This window comes from Dipodomys ordii, unplaced genomic scaffold (assembly GCF_000151885.1).
Source record: "Dipodomys ordii isolate 6190 unplaced genomic scaffold, Dord_2.0 Scaffold105, whole genome shotgun sequence".
Taxonomy (NCBI): domain Eukaryota; kingdom Metazoa; phylum Chordata; class Mammalia; order Rodentia; family Heteromyidae; genus Dipodomys; species Dipodomys ordii.
Window position 1 is genome coordinate 1,858,959 of NW_012267321.1, and position 17,102 is coordinate 1,876,060.

Here is a 17,102-nt window from a genome sequence, read left to right on the forward strand (position 1 = left end):
TTCAATGATTGTGGTGCTGAGGAATCGAACTCAGGGCTTTATGCATGCTAGGCAAGCACTCTGCCACTGAGCCACCTTCCCAGCCCTTCCTGTTGCAGTTATTCTTTTACCAAGAAAAAATAGGATTGCCCAGGTTTTTAAGTCTGAATGTCTATTTAAGCACACACACAGAGGGTTCCCTCTGCACCCCAGAGTCCCCTGACCCAGGGCCCAGGGGAGAGCCCTTTCCTTCCCCAGCCCCAGCCAGACTCCAAACCTGGATACAGGCCTGGCACCTCCCCTCCTTGCCCAGAGGAGTCTTGGGAGGCCCATCTCCCCACATTCAAAGGCCCAGAAGATGCCCCATCACCCAGGAAATGGGCCCCCGGGAGAGGCCCCTGCCAGCCTTGGCCTCCCCAGCAGGAGTGTGCGTCACACGTGTGGCCACAACTCAGCCTCCTGCACTTCCCTCCTGTCCCTGCTCTTATCGACTCAGAGCAGCTCAGGATGCAGCATCTGAACACACAGCTGTGCCTCTCCTTGCTGCTGCTGTCCTTGGGTGGTATGTGGCCAAGAGCAGTGGGCTGCTGGGCTGGTACAGGCCTGGGATGCAGACTGAACCCATTTATCTCCCCACAGGGTCCCAGGCTCAGAAACTGGGCTACAAGGTGCAGGTGCAGAGCCAGGTGAAGGTGCAGGAAGGGCTGTGTGTCCTCGTGCCCTGCTCCTCCTCCAACCCCAGCCAGGAGGCAAGTCTGGATTCCTCCCCTACTGGTTCACACAAGGAACCAATACAGACACCGGGGAACCAGTGGGTTCCACCAAGCCAGCTGGATCCATGAAAGCCTTGACTCAGGGTAGATTCCAGCTGCTGGGGGACCCCCACAAGAATGACTGCACCCTGTTCATCAGCGATGCCCGGAAAGAGGATGAGAGAAATTACTTCTTCCAAGTAGAGAAAGGAGAGAAGCTGAAATTTAATTTCCTGATAGACATGTTCCAGCTGGAAGTGACAGGTGGGGTGTGTGGGGTCCAGGCTCCCAGGCTCGAGATGGAGGCAGTGTCTCCCAACCACGGCCTGATCATGAGCATCTGGTCTCTTTCTCTCCCCCAGCCCTAACTCAGCCGCACATCTTCATTCCGGAGACCCTGGAGCCTGGGCGGGCAGTGATCATCATCTGCATGGTTCCCTGTGTCTCTCAGCAATGTATGGCCCCATCTATCTCCTGGTCCTGGCCTGCCAACTCCACCACTGAGAGCAGACCCCAGACCTCCTTCCTGTCAGCAATCAGCCTCACACCACGCCTGAGTGACCACAGCACCAAGCTCACCTGCCGAGTGAACTTCACACATAGTTACTCTATGGAGAGAACGGTCCAGCTGAGCGTGGCCAGTGAGTCCTGGCTTTAGTTCTGGCCAGATAAGGCATCCTGGTGTTTGTGTGGAGAAGTCTATCTGGGGGTCCCAGAAAAGGCAGGAACCACAAGACCCTGGGAGAAGAGGCTCTGGTTGTGGGGACCAGCAAGTCTTTCCTGAAGAGAGCCCACACATCTCTTGCAGGCGCCCCCAGAGATCTGGTGATCACTGTTTTCCATGACAATGCCCAAGGTGTGAGGCCCAGTGGCAGGGCTGGATTGGTCCTGGAGAAGTGGAAAACCCAGGGTAGGTGGAGGGGACCAACTCATTCTACAGCGCTCACTCTGCCTCTCTTTTGGGGTCTGTGAGTATTTCTCTTCCTCTCGCTCACTGCCTAACTCTGATTCTCTCTGTACATCTGTCTATGTGTCTCTGTCTCTGTCTTGCCCTCTCCTGTCTCTCCCTAGAATCCCAAGGTAACACGACATTCATGGACATCCCCAAAGGCCAGTTTCTGCGGCTGCTCTGCACTGCGGCTGGCCGGCCTCCCCCCATGCTGACCTGGGTCCTGGGGAACCGAGTCCTCTTGAGGTCAAATGCTACACAGCCTGGAACCCTGGTGCTGGACCTGCCCAGGGTGAAGTTCAGAGATGCGGGGCGCTACACATGCCACGCGGAGAACAGACTAGGCTCCCAGCGCCGCACCCTGAACCTCTGTGTGCAGTGTAAGTGGACCCTAAGTGGGCAGGGGAGGGGAAGAAGAGGAGAGAGGCCAGGGAAGGGGCAGAGCCCCACAGCTTCCAGGGCCCAGCAGGCCCAGGGCCTCGGTTTGTGTGTGAGGCCCACGCAGAGGGAGCCCTGGCCATTGTATCTCCATTGCAGACCCTCCAGAGACACTGACAGTGACCGCTTCTCAAGGAAACAGCACAGGTGACAGGGGACACAGCAAGCCGGGCCTCCCTCTTGCATCCATTACTGGTGGGGATGGCGCCCCATATCTCTGTCTCTTCCTCCCCTAGAGCTGGAAATCCGCAGGAACAGCTCATCCCTCCATGTCCTGCAGGGACAAAGCCTGCACCTGGTCTGTGTCACCCACAGCCAACCGCCGGCCACGCTGACCTGGGTCCAGGGTTCGAAGACGCTGAGCCACCCCTTGCCTGCAGAGCCTGGGGTCCTGGAGCTGCCCTTGGTCGAGGCAGAACATGAAGGAGAATTCACCTGCCGGGCGCAGAACCCACTGGGTGACCTGCACATCTCCCTGAGCCTCTCTGTGCAATGTGAGTGGAGGACAGTGCTGTCCACTGCCCTCTGGAGGGAACAGTTGGCAGAGTCCCTGGTCAGCAGAGTCCCTGGTGTGTGGCAGGCTGGGGAGGAAGAACAGGGGAGAAATGGAAAGCCGGTATCAGAATGAGGCTCAGACACAGTGGAGGGATAGCAGCCTCAGGACTGCCGGATAACCTGACCTGGCTCTCACACACAGATGAAGGCTCCATGTCTGCAGCATTCTCCAAGGGGTCGGGCCTGGCCATCGGTGCCACAACTCTCCTTTTCCTCTGCCTCATTGCACTCATGTGAGTTGGTGTGGAGAGCTGCGGGAGCGCGACCAAAGACGGCTGCAAAAGCAACATTGTAGCTAAAATGGCGGGGCCGCGTGGTGCGGCTGCGCCCTAAGATGGCACAGGCTCCCGCCTTCCGTCTTCCCCGTGACGAGTGCTCTCTGTAAAAAACAACTCCTTATATGGCTATGACTTGGCTCCTAGTTTGCTTCCGTGTTTGCAGCCCTATCGGTATATGCCACGTGGCGCTTCAGGATTGGCCATCCAGGAGGCTTATAACCGGAGCGCGGGGGCGGATGGGAGAGAGAAACAAGGAGAAAACGAGGAGAAACAGGAAGAAGCGGGCAGGAGAGAAGTAGGAGAAAAGAAGCTGTAAAAGAAGCGAGCAGGAGAGAAGTAGGAGAAAAGAAGCTGTAAACAAGGTCCTGAATAAACCGTCTGAAAGAAGAACCTGTTGTCGCGTCATCCTTGCGGGTCGAGGCGGTCGCGACAAGTTGGGGGAGGTCAAGGAGCCAGAGGTCAGGAGTCATGGGATCAAGTGTGTGAGAAGGGGAAGGGGCAGCAGTGCTTCCAGAATTGGTTTATTCCCACAGTGTGAAGATGCTGAGGAAATCACAGCCTCATACAGAGACATGCAGAACTCAGGTCTCCCCACACAGCACCGTCCTTGATAACAGCATCGTCAACCCTAAGGCCCGGGTCCCGTGAGTGTGCGGCCCACCAGGCTGTTGATTCACTCTGGAGTCTAAATCAAGCCCCATGTCCTACTTTGTCTGGCACAGTGTTTTGCTATGTCATCTAGGATGGCTTCAAACTCGCCATCCTCCTGCCCCTCAGCCTTCTGAATGCAGGGATTATAACTGTGTGCCTCTCTGCTCCAGTCATCTTTAGAAACTTTGTGTGGGGTGTCCATGACTCCCAAGGGACTAGTGGCATGCTTCCAGAGCGTGTGCCTCTTGATTCCAGGAGGCCATAGTGACTGCTTGGGTTTTCTTCCATTCTCCGTTATAGGGTGCAGGGAAGGAGGCTGGAAGTGGGGAGACAAGAAACAGGATGTGCTGCTGACAGCCCACCATCAAAATCATAAAACCAAGCTAGGCACAGTGGCTCTCATCTGTCATCCTGGCTCTTTGGCAGGCTAAGTTTGAGAGAATGATGGTTCAAGGCTTGCCTGAGCATAAAGACCAGAGTTTGCTGGAACAGCAATGAAACAAAAGGGGCTTGGGGCAAGGCCAAACTGGTAGAGCTCCTGCCTAGGCAATGAAAGGCCCACAGTGGCCGTGCCCACCCCAGGCCACGCCCACCCTGGCCATCTCTGTTGGCCACAAACCCAGTTCCCCTGTACACTTTTTTCCTTTGGGTGGGGATGGAAAGCAGACTCAGTGAGGGACTTAGTTTTTCTCCCAGCTGTGCCTTCAGTGCCTAAGTTGTACCAGGCACCTGCTCAATGCCCAACTCTGGTAGGTGAATGAATGAATGACTGACTGAATGAATGAAGGGAGGTTATTCTTTCCTTGGATGCAGAAAAAGAAGGCCAAGCCAAGCAGCCCTCCAAGGACCGCTTCTCCAGGCGCTGGTTCCCCAGAACCAAGGAAGAACCAGAAGGCCGCCTTGAGCTGCCCCAAGCCCAAATCACCCACACAAGGTCCAGACCCTGAGAGCTGCCCGGAAGAACTAAGAACTCCATTATGCTGCTCTCAACTTCTCCCGGCCTCTGGAGACCCCGAGGCCCAGTATTGTGGGATAGTGATGCTTACTTAGAGTCACAAACACATCCTAACTTTCATGGGGTAAATTTTCTATCGTGGCCTATAACATTTATGAGTTCTATGAGCTTGGCAATACAGTTATTTCTTCCACATCGTGTGATATCTACATTTCTTTTGTTTTGCATAGCATCAGCTGTTCCTTCTTTCCCACTTGTTCCCTCCCTCCCATTACTGCCATTGAGTTGCTTAGTTCATTTTGATCCATGTCCAGTGCAGCTGATGGGTCCCACTGTTGTATGTTTTTCCCTTATTCCCTCTAGTTCTGAGTCCTCCTCCTGGTTTCCCTCTGGTGTGCACAAATATAGCATATATGTGATCAGCAGCATGGGGTTATTTAGTAGTGATTTGACCCAATGAGTGGAAGTCCTTTGTTTCTTAAGCCTTGTTACTTTTGTCCTATCACCTTAGGTTTTGGATTTAACATCCACTTATCAGGGAGGCCACGTGCCATTTGTCTCTTTGCTCTTGGCTTACCTGGCTCAACATGATTTTTTCTAGCTCCATCCATTTCCCTGCACATGCCATTATTTTGTCCTTTCTAATGGCTGCATAATATACCATTGAGTATAGATACCACAATTTTTGGATCCATTCATCTGTGGTGGGGCATCTGGGTTGTTTCCATATCCTGGCTATTGTGAACAGTGCTGCAATAAACATGGAGGCCCATGTGTCCATTGTTCAGGATAGAGGCTTAGAAGTGGTATGACTAGGTCATAAGGGAGGTCAATATTTAGCATTCTGAGGACCCTCCAGATTGCTTTCTGAAGTGGTTGTATAAGTGTACATTCCCACCAGCAGTGTAATAGGATGCTTCTTTCTCTGCATCCCCTCCAGCATTTGTCGTTGGCTGACTTGAGGATGTGGGCCATTCTGACTGGGGTAAGGTGGTAACTCAGGGTTGTCTTTATTTGCATTTCCTTCATAACCAAGGATGGTGACTATTTCCTCATGTGTTTCTTTGCTATTTTTATCCCTTCTTCTGCGGAGTCTCTCTTGATATCCTTGCCCATTTAGTAATTGGGTTATTAGGTTTGGGAAGGATTAGTTTCTTGAATTCCCTGTATATACTTGATATTAAGCCCTTGTCTGATATATTGATGGTAAATATTTTTTCCAAGTTAGTTGGTTGTCTTTCTAGCCTGGTTGCTATGACTTTAGCTGTGCAGAAACTTTTTATTTTAAGGTAGTCCCATTTGTCGAGTCTCTCCCATTTGTTGTGACCCTGGTACTCTGTTCAGGAAGTTCCTGCCTGTGCCTATAAGATCAAGTGTCTCTCCTAGTCTGTCCTGCAGTAGTTTCAGAGATTCAGGTTTGATGTTAAGGTCTTTAATCCATTTTGAGTTGATGTTGGTGCATGGTGATAGGCTGGGGTCCTCTTAGTTTTGTGCATGTGGCCTCCCAGTTTTCCCAGCACCAGTAATTAAAAAGGCTGTGTTTCTTCCATTGTATGTCTTTGGCTTCTTTGTCAAATATCAGCTGACTGTAGGAGTGTGGTTTTATTTCTGGATCTTTATTCTATTCCATTGGTCTTTGGGTCTGTTTTTGTGCCAGTACCATGCTGTCTTTTTCATTATGGCACCATAGTAGAGTTTGAAGTCCATCATTGAGATTCCTCCCATGTTGTCTTTTATGCCTGGAATTGTTTTGGCTATTCTAGGTCTTTGTAGGTCCATATGAATTTTTGGACTGTTTTCTGTATTTCAGAATTGTATGTCATTGGGATTTTAATAGGAATTTCATTGAATTTGCATGTTAATTTGGGCAGTATTGCCATTTTCACTACATTGTCTCCTTATCCAAGAGCATGGAAGGTCTTTCCATTTCCTCATATCTTTTGTAATTTCTTTCTGTAAGTTTTTATAGTTTTAATTAAATAGTGCTTTTAGTTAGTTCTTCTGGTTAGGTTAATTCCTAAATATTTTTTGGAGGTGTGTATTGTAAATGTGGTTGCTTCTTTTATTTCCCTCTCTGCTTGTATATTGTCAGTGTACAGGAAGGCGACTGATTTTTGTGAGTTGATTTTGTACCCTGCTACTTTGCCGAACTGATTTATAATTTCCTTTATTTTATTGTATTTTTCAGGTAAGGGGTAGGTTTATTCAGTAGACCTTCTGGGACCAGGCAAGGTTGGCCCTCCACGTGGCTGGGAAAGGCCTGGGAAAGAGCTGGGAAACAGAGCTGGGAAAGAGCTGGAAAAGAGAGCTGGGAAAAAGAGAAGGAAAGAGCTGAAAAAGAGCTGAGAAAGAGCTGAGAACAGAGCTAAAAAAGAGCTAGAAAAAAAAAAGCAGAGAGAGGGCGTCTGGGCCTGGGCTAGGCCTTATCTAGGGTATGGGTGGAGAAAGGTGTGGCCACATCAAATTCTGATGTGACCTCAGCTGATGCAGATGTGACCTCTTCCAGGTGTCCCAGTTGCCTAGGTAACACAGGTAGTGTGAGGAGACTTTGCTGTGAGGAGGGTAGAGTCTGCTAGCCATCGAGGAGCAGACCATACATTCCAGCATTTTAATAATCATGAAATAAGGTGGGGATTCTCTCTGGCTACTTCCTGCTGACAAGGGGCATCAACAATAGGGGTAAATGGCTGGAACTTGGTCCCTTTCCAGAGAAAGCAGTGAACAGCAGCTGTCCTTGGTGACATGAGTCCTTAGATGAAGTCTGGAGAAGTCTAATGAGAACTTAGGTGCTGGAAAAAAAAATACTAGACAGCAAATAAATGGCAAGACGAAGGATTTGGGGCTGAAAATGTTGGTAGAAATGTCTTTAGCTACTTCTGACATCTGGCGACTAGGTAGAGAAGTCAGATGACAAAGGCAAGAATATAAATTCCTGTTCAGTTAATAGGTAGACAGGTATAGACATGGGATGGGCAGGCTTCTTCCTTCTACTGAACAACCGGCTCTGGTTAATTTTGAAAGGGCAGGCACAAAGTAGCTGATGTGACATCATCTCCTCTTACTCCTCTCCATGCTCCCTTGTTCCCCAGACTGGCTGAGTCTAGGTGCTTGTTGCTGGGATGACTTGTCCCAGTTAGTATTCAAGGAGGAATGAACTCAAGGCCTGGGCATTGTCCATGAGCACTTCTGCTCCAGGCTAGTACTCTACCACGTTGGGTTACAATAGCACTTCCAGTGTTTGGCTGGTTAGAGATAAGAGTCTTGAGCCATGCTTCCGAGCCTGGCTCTTTGCAGGTTAGTTGGGAGATGGAGTCTTAGGGATTTTTCAGCCTGGGCTGGCTTTGAACTGAAATCTTAGCCACAAAAAAACCTTCATTATTTCCAATTAAAGCAACAAGGAGATCAAATAGAATAAGTAGAGCTTACCTGGTCCTTATCAAGAATTGACAACAAATATTCTGAAATGACTAAACTCATTAGATGTGATGAGAATTTTACCACAGATATGCCAAGTATTTTAGAACCATGTAGTCAGTAGAATACACAACACAAAACAAAAAAGGCAAAACTCAAAACCTAAAATTTTGACAACAATGTTTAGACATCTTTGCTAACAAAGCACATCACATGGTTGGGCCTCAGTTACCAGGGCCTGTGAAAAGAGCAACTTGTCAGCAAGGCACCTTAGAATAACTGGATGGAGTAGTAAGCTTGGTGGAAGGTTAAGGGCCAGGTAGGGCCAAACCCTTAACCCACCATGTGGCCAACATGGCGAATTAAAGATGGCGAATTTCTGAAGAAATGCAAAGAACACCTGAACAAATAGATCAAGCCTACATTGGCTAGCCTTTGAGAGGGAACCTAGAGGGGGGGTCCCCGGGACCCAGCCTGCATCACACTCTTCAGGGCACAAGCCAAAATGTAGAAAAGAGAAAGGGAGAGATAGGGAAACTTGGACATGACTGGCAGAGAGAGAGCAAAGAGAACCTCAAAGTAAACAGACTTCTGGCCATTTACCATTGCAGTTGCAAAAATGGTCTACATCTGAGAATGGCATAAAAATTAGGCACTATGGCTTTCCAGGGAGTGCAGGAGGCATTTCAAAGGGGTTTCATGGCTCGGGGTGATTTGTAGCACCCCATTAAATGAGTAAGAGAGTCAGTCCGGTGAGTAAAGGAGAGCTGACCAGGCAAAAGCGGCATCCCGACTTCCCCCAGAGCCCTCTAGAGAGAAATGGCCAAGCCCTCAAGCCAAGCATTCTTGGCTTCAGAGGTGACTGGCCTTTCAGCCAAAGGCTGAAAGAGCTCTCTGTCGTGGCACCACATCTGGACAGAGACTGAGCAACAGAAAACCATAGAGAGTAGTTTCACTCACCAGAGTAGAGAAGTGGTGTGGACATGGATGTGAAGGCCAGCAATGGTAATGATGCGCTGTGTTTGCAGCAGAGAGATGAGTTCACAAAAGGCTGTCAGAACTGTGAGTATTCCTCAGAGCAAAAAGGGAAAAACACACAGAAAAAGAAAAAAGAGAAAAAAAAAACAGAGGAATCCCAGCTATCCTGACTTTAAGCCCTTTATCCGAGTCTCGGCACCATTTATGTTAGGTTTTTTAAAAAAGAGGTAGAGTTAAGAACTGCACCATGCACATAGTATTCAGGTAAGGGTAGGTTTATTCAGTAGATCAGTAGACCTGCTGGGACCAGGCAAGGTTGGCACGCCACGTGGCTGGGAAAGGCCTGGAAAAGAGCTAGGAAAGAGAACTGGGAAAGAGAGCTGGGAAAAAGAGAAGAGAGAGCTGGGAAAAAGAAGGAAAGAGCTGAGAAAGAGCTGTGAAAGAGCTGAGAAAAGAGCTAGAAAAAAAAGCAGAGAGAGTGTGATTTATAATTTATAAGAGTTTGGGATGGAGTTTTTGGCTTCGTGACAGTATAGTATCATGTCATCTGCAAAAAGGCATTGCTTAACTTCTTCTTTCCCTATGCAAATCTCTTTAATGTCTTTTTCTTGCCTTATTGCCCTAGCTAAGTGTTCCAGGACTATATTGAATAGGAGTGAAGACTGGGCATCCTCGCCTAGTTCCTGATTTTAGGAGAATTGCTTGTAGTTTTTCCCCATTAAGTATAATATTGGCTATTGCTCTGTCGGATATGCCTTTTATTGTTTTAAGAAATGTTCCTTCTATTCTATTTTCTCCAGAGCTTTTAACATGAATGAATGTTGTATCTTATCAAAAGCCTTTTCGTCATCAGTGGAGATAATCATATGGTTCTTGATCTTGGATCTGTTGATGTGTTGGATTACATTTATTGATTTATGTATGTTAAACCATCCCTGCATCTCTGGGATGAAGCCTACCTGGTTGTAGTGTATGCTTTTTTTTAATGTGTTTCTGGATTCTGTTAGCTAGAATTTTGTTAAGGATCTTTGCATCTGTGTTCATCAAGGAGATTGGTCTGTAGTTCTCTTTTTATGTTGTATCTTTGCCTGGTTTGGGGATGAGTGTACTAATGTCATCGTAGAATGAGTTTGGGATAGCTCCCTCCTTTTCTGCTTCTCTGAAAAGCTTGTGGAGTATGGGTATTAGTTCTTCTTTAAAGGTCTTAGAGAATTCCATTGTGAATCCATCTGGTCCTTGGCTTTTTTCTTGTTGGGAATCTTGTGATTGCTTCCTGTATCTCGGTGTAAGATATTGGCTTATTCCATTGATTTACTTCTTCTTTGTACAGTTTGGGCAACTTGTATTTCTCTAAAAGTGCATCTATTTCTGCTAGGTTTTCTTTCTTTAGAGAGTATAACTTTTGAAAACAGTTCTTTATAATTGTTTGGATATCTTGGGTATTTGTTGTGATTTTTCCTATGGCATCTTTGATCTTGTTAATTTGGGCTTCCTCTCTTCTTTTCTTATGTTGCCAAAGGTCTATCAATTTTATTTATTTTTTCAAAGAACCAGCTTTTTGTTTTAGTAATATTATTTATAATTTTCCTATTCTCTATCTCATTAATTTTTGCTCTTAATTTGATTATCTGGCTCTGTCTAGCAATTTTAGTTTCCATTTTTTCATGTTTTTCTTGGTGTTTAATTGCCACATGAGATCATTTACTTGGTCTGTCTCTATTTTCTTGATGTGGAAACTGAGGGTGATCAATTTGCCCCTTGGGACTGCTTTTGGCTGTATCCCACAAGTTTCTTTATGATGTGTCTTTATTTTCATTGAATTGTAGGAACTCTTTAATTTCTTCTCTAATTTCTTCTGTTACCCAGGTGTTGCTTGGAAGTGTGCTGTTCAATTTCCATGTATTTGAGTGATTTCTGCAGTAAGCTTTGTTAATCAGAACTAGTTTGATTTCACTGTGGTCAGATAGCATAGAGGGAATTATGTCAATCCCCTTGTTTTTGCTTAAGTTCCTTTCATGAAGCACTGATACGATACTTTGGAGAAAGTTCCATGAGCTGCTGAGAAGAACATGTACTGTTGTTTTAGGGTGAAATACTCGATAGATGTCAGTTAGTTCCACTTGAAGGATGGCCTCACTTAATTCGGTAGCTTCTTTGCCAATCCTGTGAGTGGTAGACCTGTCCTTTGGTGAGAGTGGGGTATTAAGGTCTCCTAGTATTATCATATTTGGATCTATTTTATTCTGTATGTTTGAGAGTATTTGCTTAACATATTTGGGTGCTCCAATGTTTGGGGAATATAAGTTGATAATGGTAATATCCTCCTCTTGGATTGTTCCTGTATTAATATGCAGTGTTCTTCGTTGTCTTTTTGTATTGATTTTAATGAAAAATTAATTTTGTCAGATATCAGAATAGCTACTCCTGCTTTCTTACTGGGGCATTTGATTGGTAGATCGTTTCCAACCCTTCACTCTGAGTTTGTTTCTATGTTTGTCTGAGAGGTGGGTCTCCTGAAGGCAACAGATGGATGGGTCCCATTTTCTGATCCAATCTGCAGTTCTTTTTCTTTTGATTGGTGAATTAAGTCTGTTAATATTTATATTATAGAGAGATGCATTGTGGTCCCTGTCATTTCCTGTTTTCTAAGTTTTTCTTCTTTTCTTTCCTCCTGTGCTTACTAAGTTAGACTTCTATTAATACCTGTCTGGTGCGGGTCCCCATTCCTGGTTGCTTTGTTCAGAGTGTGTTCCCCCTCTTAGTAGTCTTTGTAATGCTGGCATATTATTTATGAATTCATTTAGTTTTTCTTTACTATTAAAAATTTTTGTTTTGAAATCAAATGTGAATGCTAGCTTTGCCAGGATGCTGTAGTGACTGCTTGGGTTTTCTTTTGTTCTCCATTATAGGGTGCAGGGAAGGAGGGTAGAAGTGGGGAGACAAAAAACAGGATGTGCTGCTCTCTGCCCACAAGCTAGGCACAGTGGCTCACGTCTGTCATCTTGGCTCCTTGGCAGGCTAAGATTGAGAGAATGATGGTTTAAGGCTTGCCCGAGCATAAAGACCAGAGTTTGCTGGAACAACAATGAAAGAAAAAGGGCCTGGGGTTGAGGACAAACTGGTAGAGCTCCTGCCTAGGAAATGAAAGGTCCACAGTGCCCAAGCCCACCCCAAGCCACGCCCACCCTGGCCAGCTTTGTTGGCCACAAACCCAGTTCCGCTGTGCCCTTGGTTCTTTGAGGTAGGACTGGAAAGCAGACTCTGTGAGGGACTGGGTTTTTCTCCCAGCTATGCCTTCAGTACCTAAGTTGTACTAGGCACCTGCTCAATACCTAACTCTGGTAGGGGAATGAATGAATGAAAGACTGAATGAATGAAAGGAGGTTATTGTTTCCTTGGATGCAGAAAAAGAAGGCCAAGCCAAGCAGCCCTCCTAGGACCGCTTCTCCAGGCGCTGGTTCCCCAGAACCAAGGAAGAATGAGAAGGCCGCCCTCAGCTGCCCCGAGCCCACATCACCCACACAAGGCCCAGACCCTGAGAGCTGCCCGGAAGAACTCCATTATGCTGCACTCAAATTCTCCCGGCCTTTGGAGACCCTGAAGCCCAAGGATCCTGAGGAGAATTACGCAGAAATGCATTTCCACAGAAGGTCCCCTAGGCTGTAGTTCTGGACCTCAGCCAGGGAGCCAGGAGGAGGCAATAAAGAGGCTCAGAGCACCCAATGCAAAGTCTCTTTAGTAACACGTACAAATCCTTTAGGTAGCTAGGATTACAGGCCACCAACACCTGGCTCTTTTCATTCTGTCTTTTCCCCTTGCCCAATCCAACCTCCATCCTGCCTTTGGTGTCTTCCCTTGTCACAGACCTTCCTCCATGCTTCCCTCCTCCACCCCGCCCCCTCACCCAAACTGGCTTCCGCTTCTAAATACAACCAGCACGTGCCACCACCACAGCTGAACCACCTGAAGTTGGTCTGTAGACAGAGATGGGATGAATGCCACATTGCACACAGGAAGCTTCTTGTGGCCTCTGCCTCCATGACTTTCCTCCCAGAGCCTCCTACATCTGCCCCTGCCCCTGTCCTCATCCTGCCCACCCCCAGGCCCAACCTGCACCCTGCTGGGGGCATGTTTGAGCCTGCTGCCTGGGCACCTCTCAACGGTCACATAATTTAAGGCCAGTGTCATGGAACATGGATATGGGTCACAGCATCACAGCCACATCAGTGATCATCCCTCAAACACCCACAAGAGCCTGGAGCACAGAAGACATTCAACATTGAGGAAATGCAAGACTCAACCAAAACTGCACTACTGCAGGCCACTTGGTTGGACAGTTGTCATGGAACAAAAAGCAACTAATAAGTGTTTGCATGGCTATCCAGGCACTGGACCCTGCTCCCTTCATGTAAAACAGTCCAACCCTGTGGAAGTCCCTTCCTGTTTCCTCCAAAAGAAGCAGTTAGCTGGGAGCCCAGTAGCTCACTCCTGTAATTTCAGCTACTCAGGACGCTGAGATCTGAGGACCATGGTTTGAAGCCAGCCTGGGCAGAAAGTCCATGAGGCTCTTCTCTCCAATTAACCACCAAAATTTGGATGCAGAGCTGTGGTTCAAGTAGTAGAGCTACAACCTTGAGAGAAAAAGCTTAGGGCCAGTGCCTATATCCTGAGTTCAAGCCCCAGGGCCTGCACAAACACACAGAAAGGGTATCTGCATGAACACAAAGGGAGTCAGACTCTTTCCATATAACTTACACAAAGACGAATAAACGCATGTTTATTGCATGACTTACTGGCACAAAGGGCGATGTATTAGAATCGTGAACTCTCAAACCAGGATGGCACCCTAGGACACCCCCACCTCATGACACATACAAGTGCAATCTGAGACGTGGATGTGACATTGCCAGCAGTTACCTACAGAACCTTCTCCCCAAGCTGCAGGGTCAGGGAGGACCCCACATTCCACCCAACAAGCTCCCCTTTTACATGGGGCCAAGCCTATAGCAGAAAGCTGAGCTCCAAGCGCCCTCTGCTGTCCACATGGCTGAAGCAGCTGGCTGTCCCCTGCAGTGGCTTTCTGCAAATGGTGGAATTCAAGTTATACCCCACACCCTGCAACCAGGGGGCAGACTGGCTTTGAACTTGTGACTCTGCTTTCTGGGTTCTCATGACTGATACCTGACACAAACTATGTGTAACTCGTTGCTGTGGTTTATTGTTTAGGGAATAATGACAAGGACAGAAAAAAGGATCTGTATAAGGTCTGTAGCTACTCAATTCTTATGTGGGTGTACAGGTCCCAGTGCCTTTCCCAGTGTGTGGTAAGTTCCTGCCAGTTCTGAGACTCTTCATTATTCAAAGCAGCTGGCCTTGCGGGGTATGCCTCTGGGTTTCCCGGGAGGTGGGGTGCCCAGGACTAACAGTCCTTCCAGAATGCCTCAGGAGAGACAGGGACTAGGGTGGAGCCTTCATTCCAGCCTCTGCACACCCTGCCCGTTGTCCTCATGATCTCTCTAAGCCATCTGTGTGGGCGGTGGGGCAATGAATGGTACTATGATACTACAGCCTGCCCAAAGAGGAAGGAGCAATCAGGACGAAGATGGGAAGTGTCTCGGGAACTAAGGCTTATGGAGGCAGGAATAAGGGGAGAGTGTAAAGACAGGGCCAGAGAAAGGCCTAGGGTTGTTGATTTACAGGAGAAAAAAATAATAATAAAAGAGCTGGGCACCTGTGGCTCACACCTTCTAATCCCAACTATCTGGAGGCTGAGATCTGAGGATCGCAGTTCAAAGCCAGCCCTGGCAGCAAAGTTCATAAGATGCTAATCTCCAATTAGCCAGAAGCTGGGCTGTGGTTCAAGTGGAGGAATATTCGCTTTCCATGGAAAAGCTTACGGGTGGTGTCCAGGCCCTGAGTCCAAATTGTAGGAGGAGCACAAAATGAAGAAGAATAAAAAAGAAGAGGAAGAAGAAGAAGAAGAAGAAGGAGAAGGAGAAGAAGAAGCAGTAAAAGGAGGAAGAAAAGAAAAAAGAGGAAGGTCTGTCCAGTTTGAATTTTCGATAACAAAAAAAACTTTTCTCAGCCTAAGTTCTCCAATCAATGTTGGAGGGTTTTTTGCTTTTTTGTTTTGTTTTGTTTTGCCAGTCCTGGGGTTTGAATTCAGAGCCTGGACACTGTCCCTGAGCTTCTTTTGCTTAAAGGTAGAACTCTACCACTTGAGCCACAGTGCCACTCCTTGCTTTTTCAGTGTTTGTTGTGCTGAGGAATCAAACTCAGGGCTTCATGCATGCTAGGCAAGCACTCTGCCACTGAGTCACCTTCCCAGCCCTTCCTGTTCCAGTTTTTCTTATACCAAGAAAAAATAGGAAGATTGAGCAGTTTTTTAAGTTTGAAAGTCCATTTAAGCACACACACAGAGGAGTTCCCTCTGCACCCCAGAGTCCCCTGCCCAGGGCCCAAGGGAGAACCCCTTCCTTCCCCAACCCCAGCCCCAAAGCTGGACACAGGCTTGGCCCCTCCCCTCCTTGCCCCAGAGGAGTCTGGGGAGACCCAGATCCCCACATTCAAAGGCGCAGCAGACGCCCCAGCCCCCAGGAGATGGGCCCTGGCCATGGGAGTGGCCCCTGCCAGCCCTGGCCTCCCTAGAAGCAGGGTGCGTCATGTGTTTCGCCACAACTCAGCCTCCTGCACTTCCCTCCTGTCCCTGCTCTTGTTGACTCAGAGCAGCTCAGGATGCATCATCTGAACACACAGCTGTGTCTCTCCTTGCTGCTGCTGTCCTTGGGCGGTATGTGGCCAACAGCTGTGGGAAGCTGGGCTGGAACAGGGCTGGGATGAGGACTGAGCCCATCTATCTCCTTGCAGGGTCCCATGCTCAGAAACCGGGATACAAGTTGCAGGTGCAGAGCCAGGTGAAGGTGCAGGAAGGGCTGAGTGTCCTGGTGCCCTGCTCCTTCTCCTACCCCAGCAAGGCGGCAGGTCCAGATTCCTCTCCAACTCATGGCTACTGGTTCACAGAAGGAACCAACACAGACACTGGGGAACCTGTGGCTTCAACCAACCCAGCTCGACCCACGCAAGCCTGGACTCAGGGTCGATTCCAGCTGCTGGGGGACCCCCACAGGAACAACTGCACCCTGTTCATCAGAGATGCCCGGAAAGAGGACCAGAGAACTTACTTCTTCCGGGTAGAGAAGGAAGAGAAGCTGAAATATAATTTCCAGTGGGAAAAGTTCCAGCTTGAAGTGACAGGTAGGGTGTGTGGGGCCCAGGCACCCAGGCTGGGGATGGAGGCAGGGTCTCCTGAGCACGGCCTGATCATGAGCGTCTGGTGTCTTTCTCTCTCCCAGCCCGAACTCAGCCGCACATCTTCATTCCCGAGATCTTGGAGCCTGGACGGGCAGTGACCATCCTCTGCATGGTTCCGTGTATCTCTCAGCAATGTGTGGCCCCTTCCATCTCCTGGTCAGGGCCTGCCCTCTCCACCACTGAGAGCAGACCCCAGACCTCCTTCCTGTCAGCAATCAGCCTCACACCACGCCCGAAGGACCACGGCACCCAGCTCACCTGCCGAGCGACCTTCACACCTGGCAACACTGTGGAGAACACTGTCCGGCTGAGTGTGGCCTGTGAGTCCTGGCTTTAGTTCTGGCCAGATTAAGCATCCTGGTGTGATTGTGAAGAAGTCTATCTGGGGATCCCAGGAAAGGCAGGAACCACAAGGCCCTGAGAGAAGAGGGCACTGGTTGAGGAGTCAGCACTTCCTTCCTGAAGAGAGCCTACATCTTTCTTGCAGGTGCACCCAGAGACCTGGTGATCACAATTTTGCGTGACAATGCCCAAGGTGGGAGGTCCAGAGGCAGGGCTGGCCCAGCCCTGGAGAAGTGGAAAGCCCAGGGTAGGTGGAGGGGACCAACTCGTTCTACAAGCCCTCACTCTCTGCCTCTCTTTTGGGGTCTGTGGGTATTTCTCTTCCTCTCGCTCACTGCCGAACTCTGTTTCTTTCTGTACATTTGTCTGTGTGTCTTTCTCTCTGCTCTCTCTGTCTCTGTCTCGCCCTCTCCTGTCTCTCCCTAGAGTCCAAAGGAAACATGACCTGCGTGGATGTCCGCAAAGGCCAGTTTCTGCGGCTGCTCTGCACTGCGGCTGGC

At 48.5% G+C, this 17,102-nt stretch overlaps 1 protein-coding gene across 1 annotated transcript in view; it reads left to right on the forward strand.

Moving 5' to 3' along the window:
• The first annotated feature begins 417 nt into the window (after positions 1 to 417).
• The window catches only part of LOC105994178 (sialic acid-binding Ig-like lectin 10), a 40,735-nt gene continuing 24,050 nt past the window's right edge, over positions 418 to 17,102 (forward strand). Inside the window, exon 1 of the mRNA XM_013027607.1 lies at positions 418 to 541. Within this exon, the coding sequence (XP_012883061.1) occupies positions 487 to 541 (55 nt within the window). The 5' untranslated portion in view covers positions 418 to 486. The remainder of the gene's footprint in view (positions 542 to 17,102) is intronic.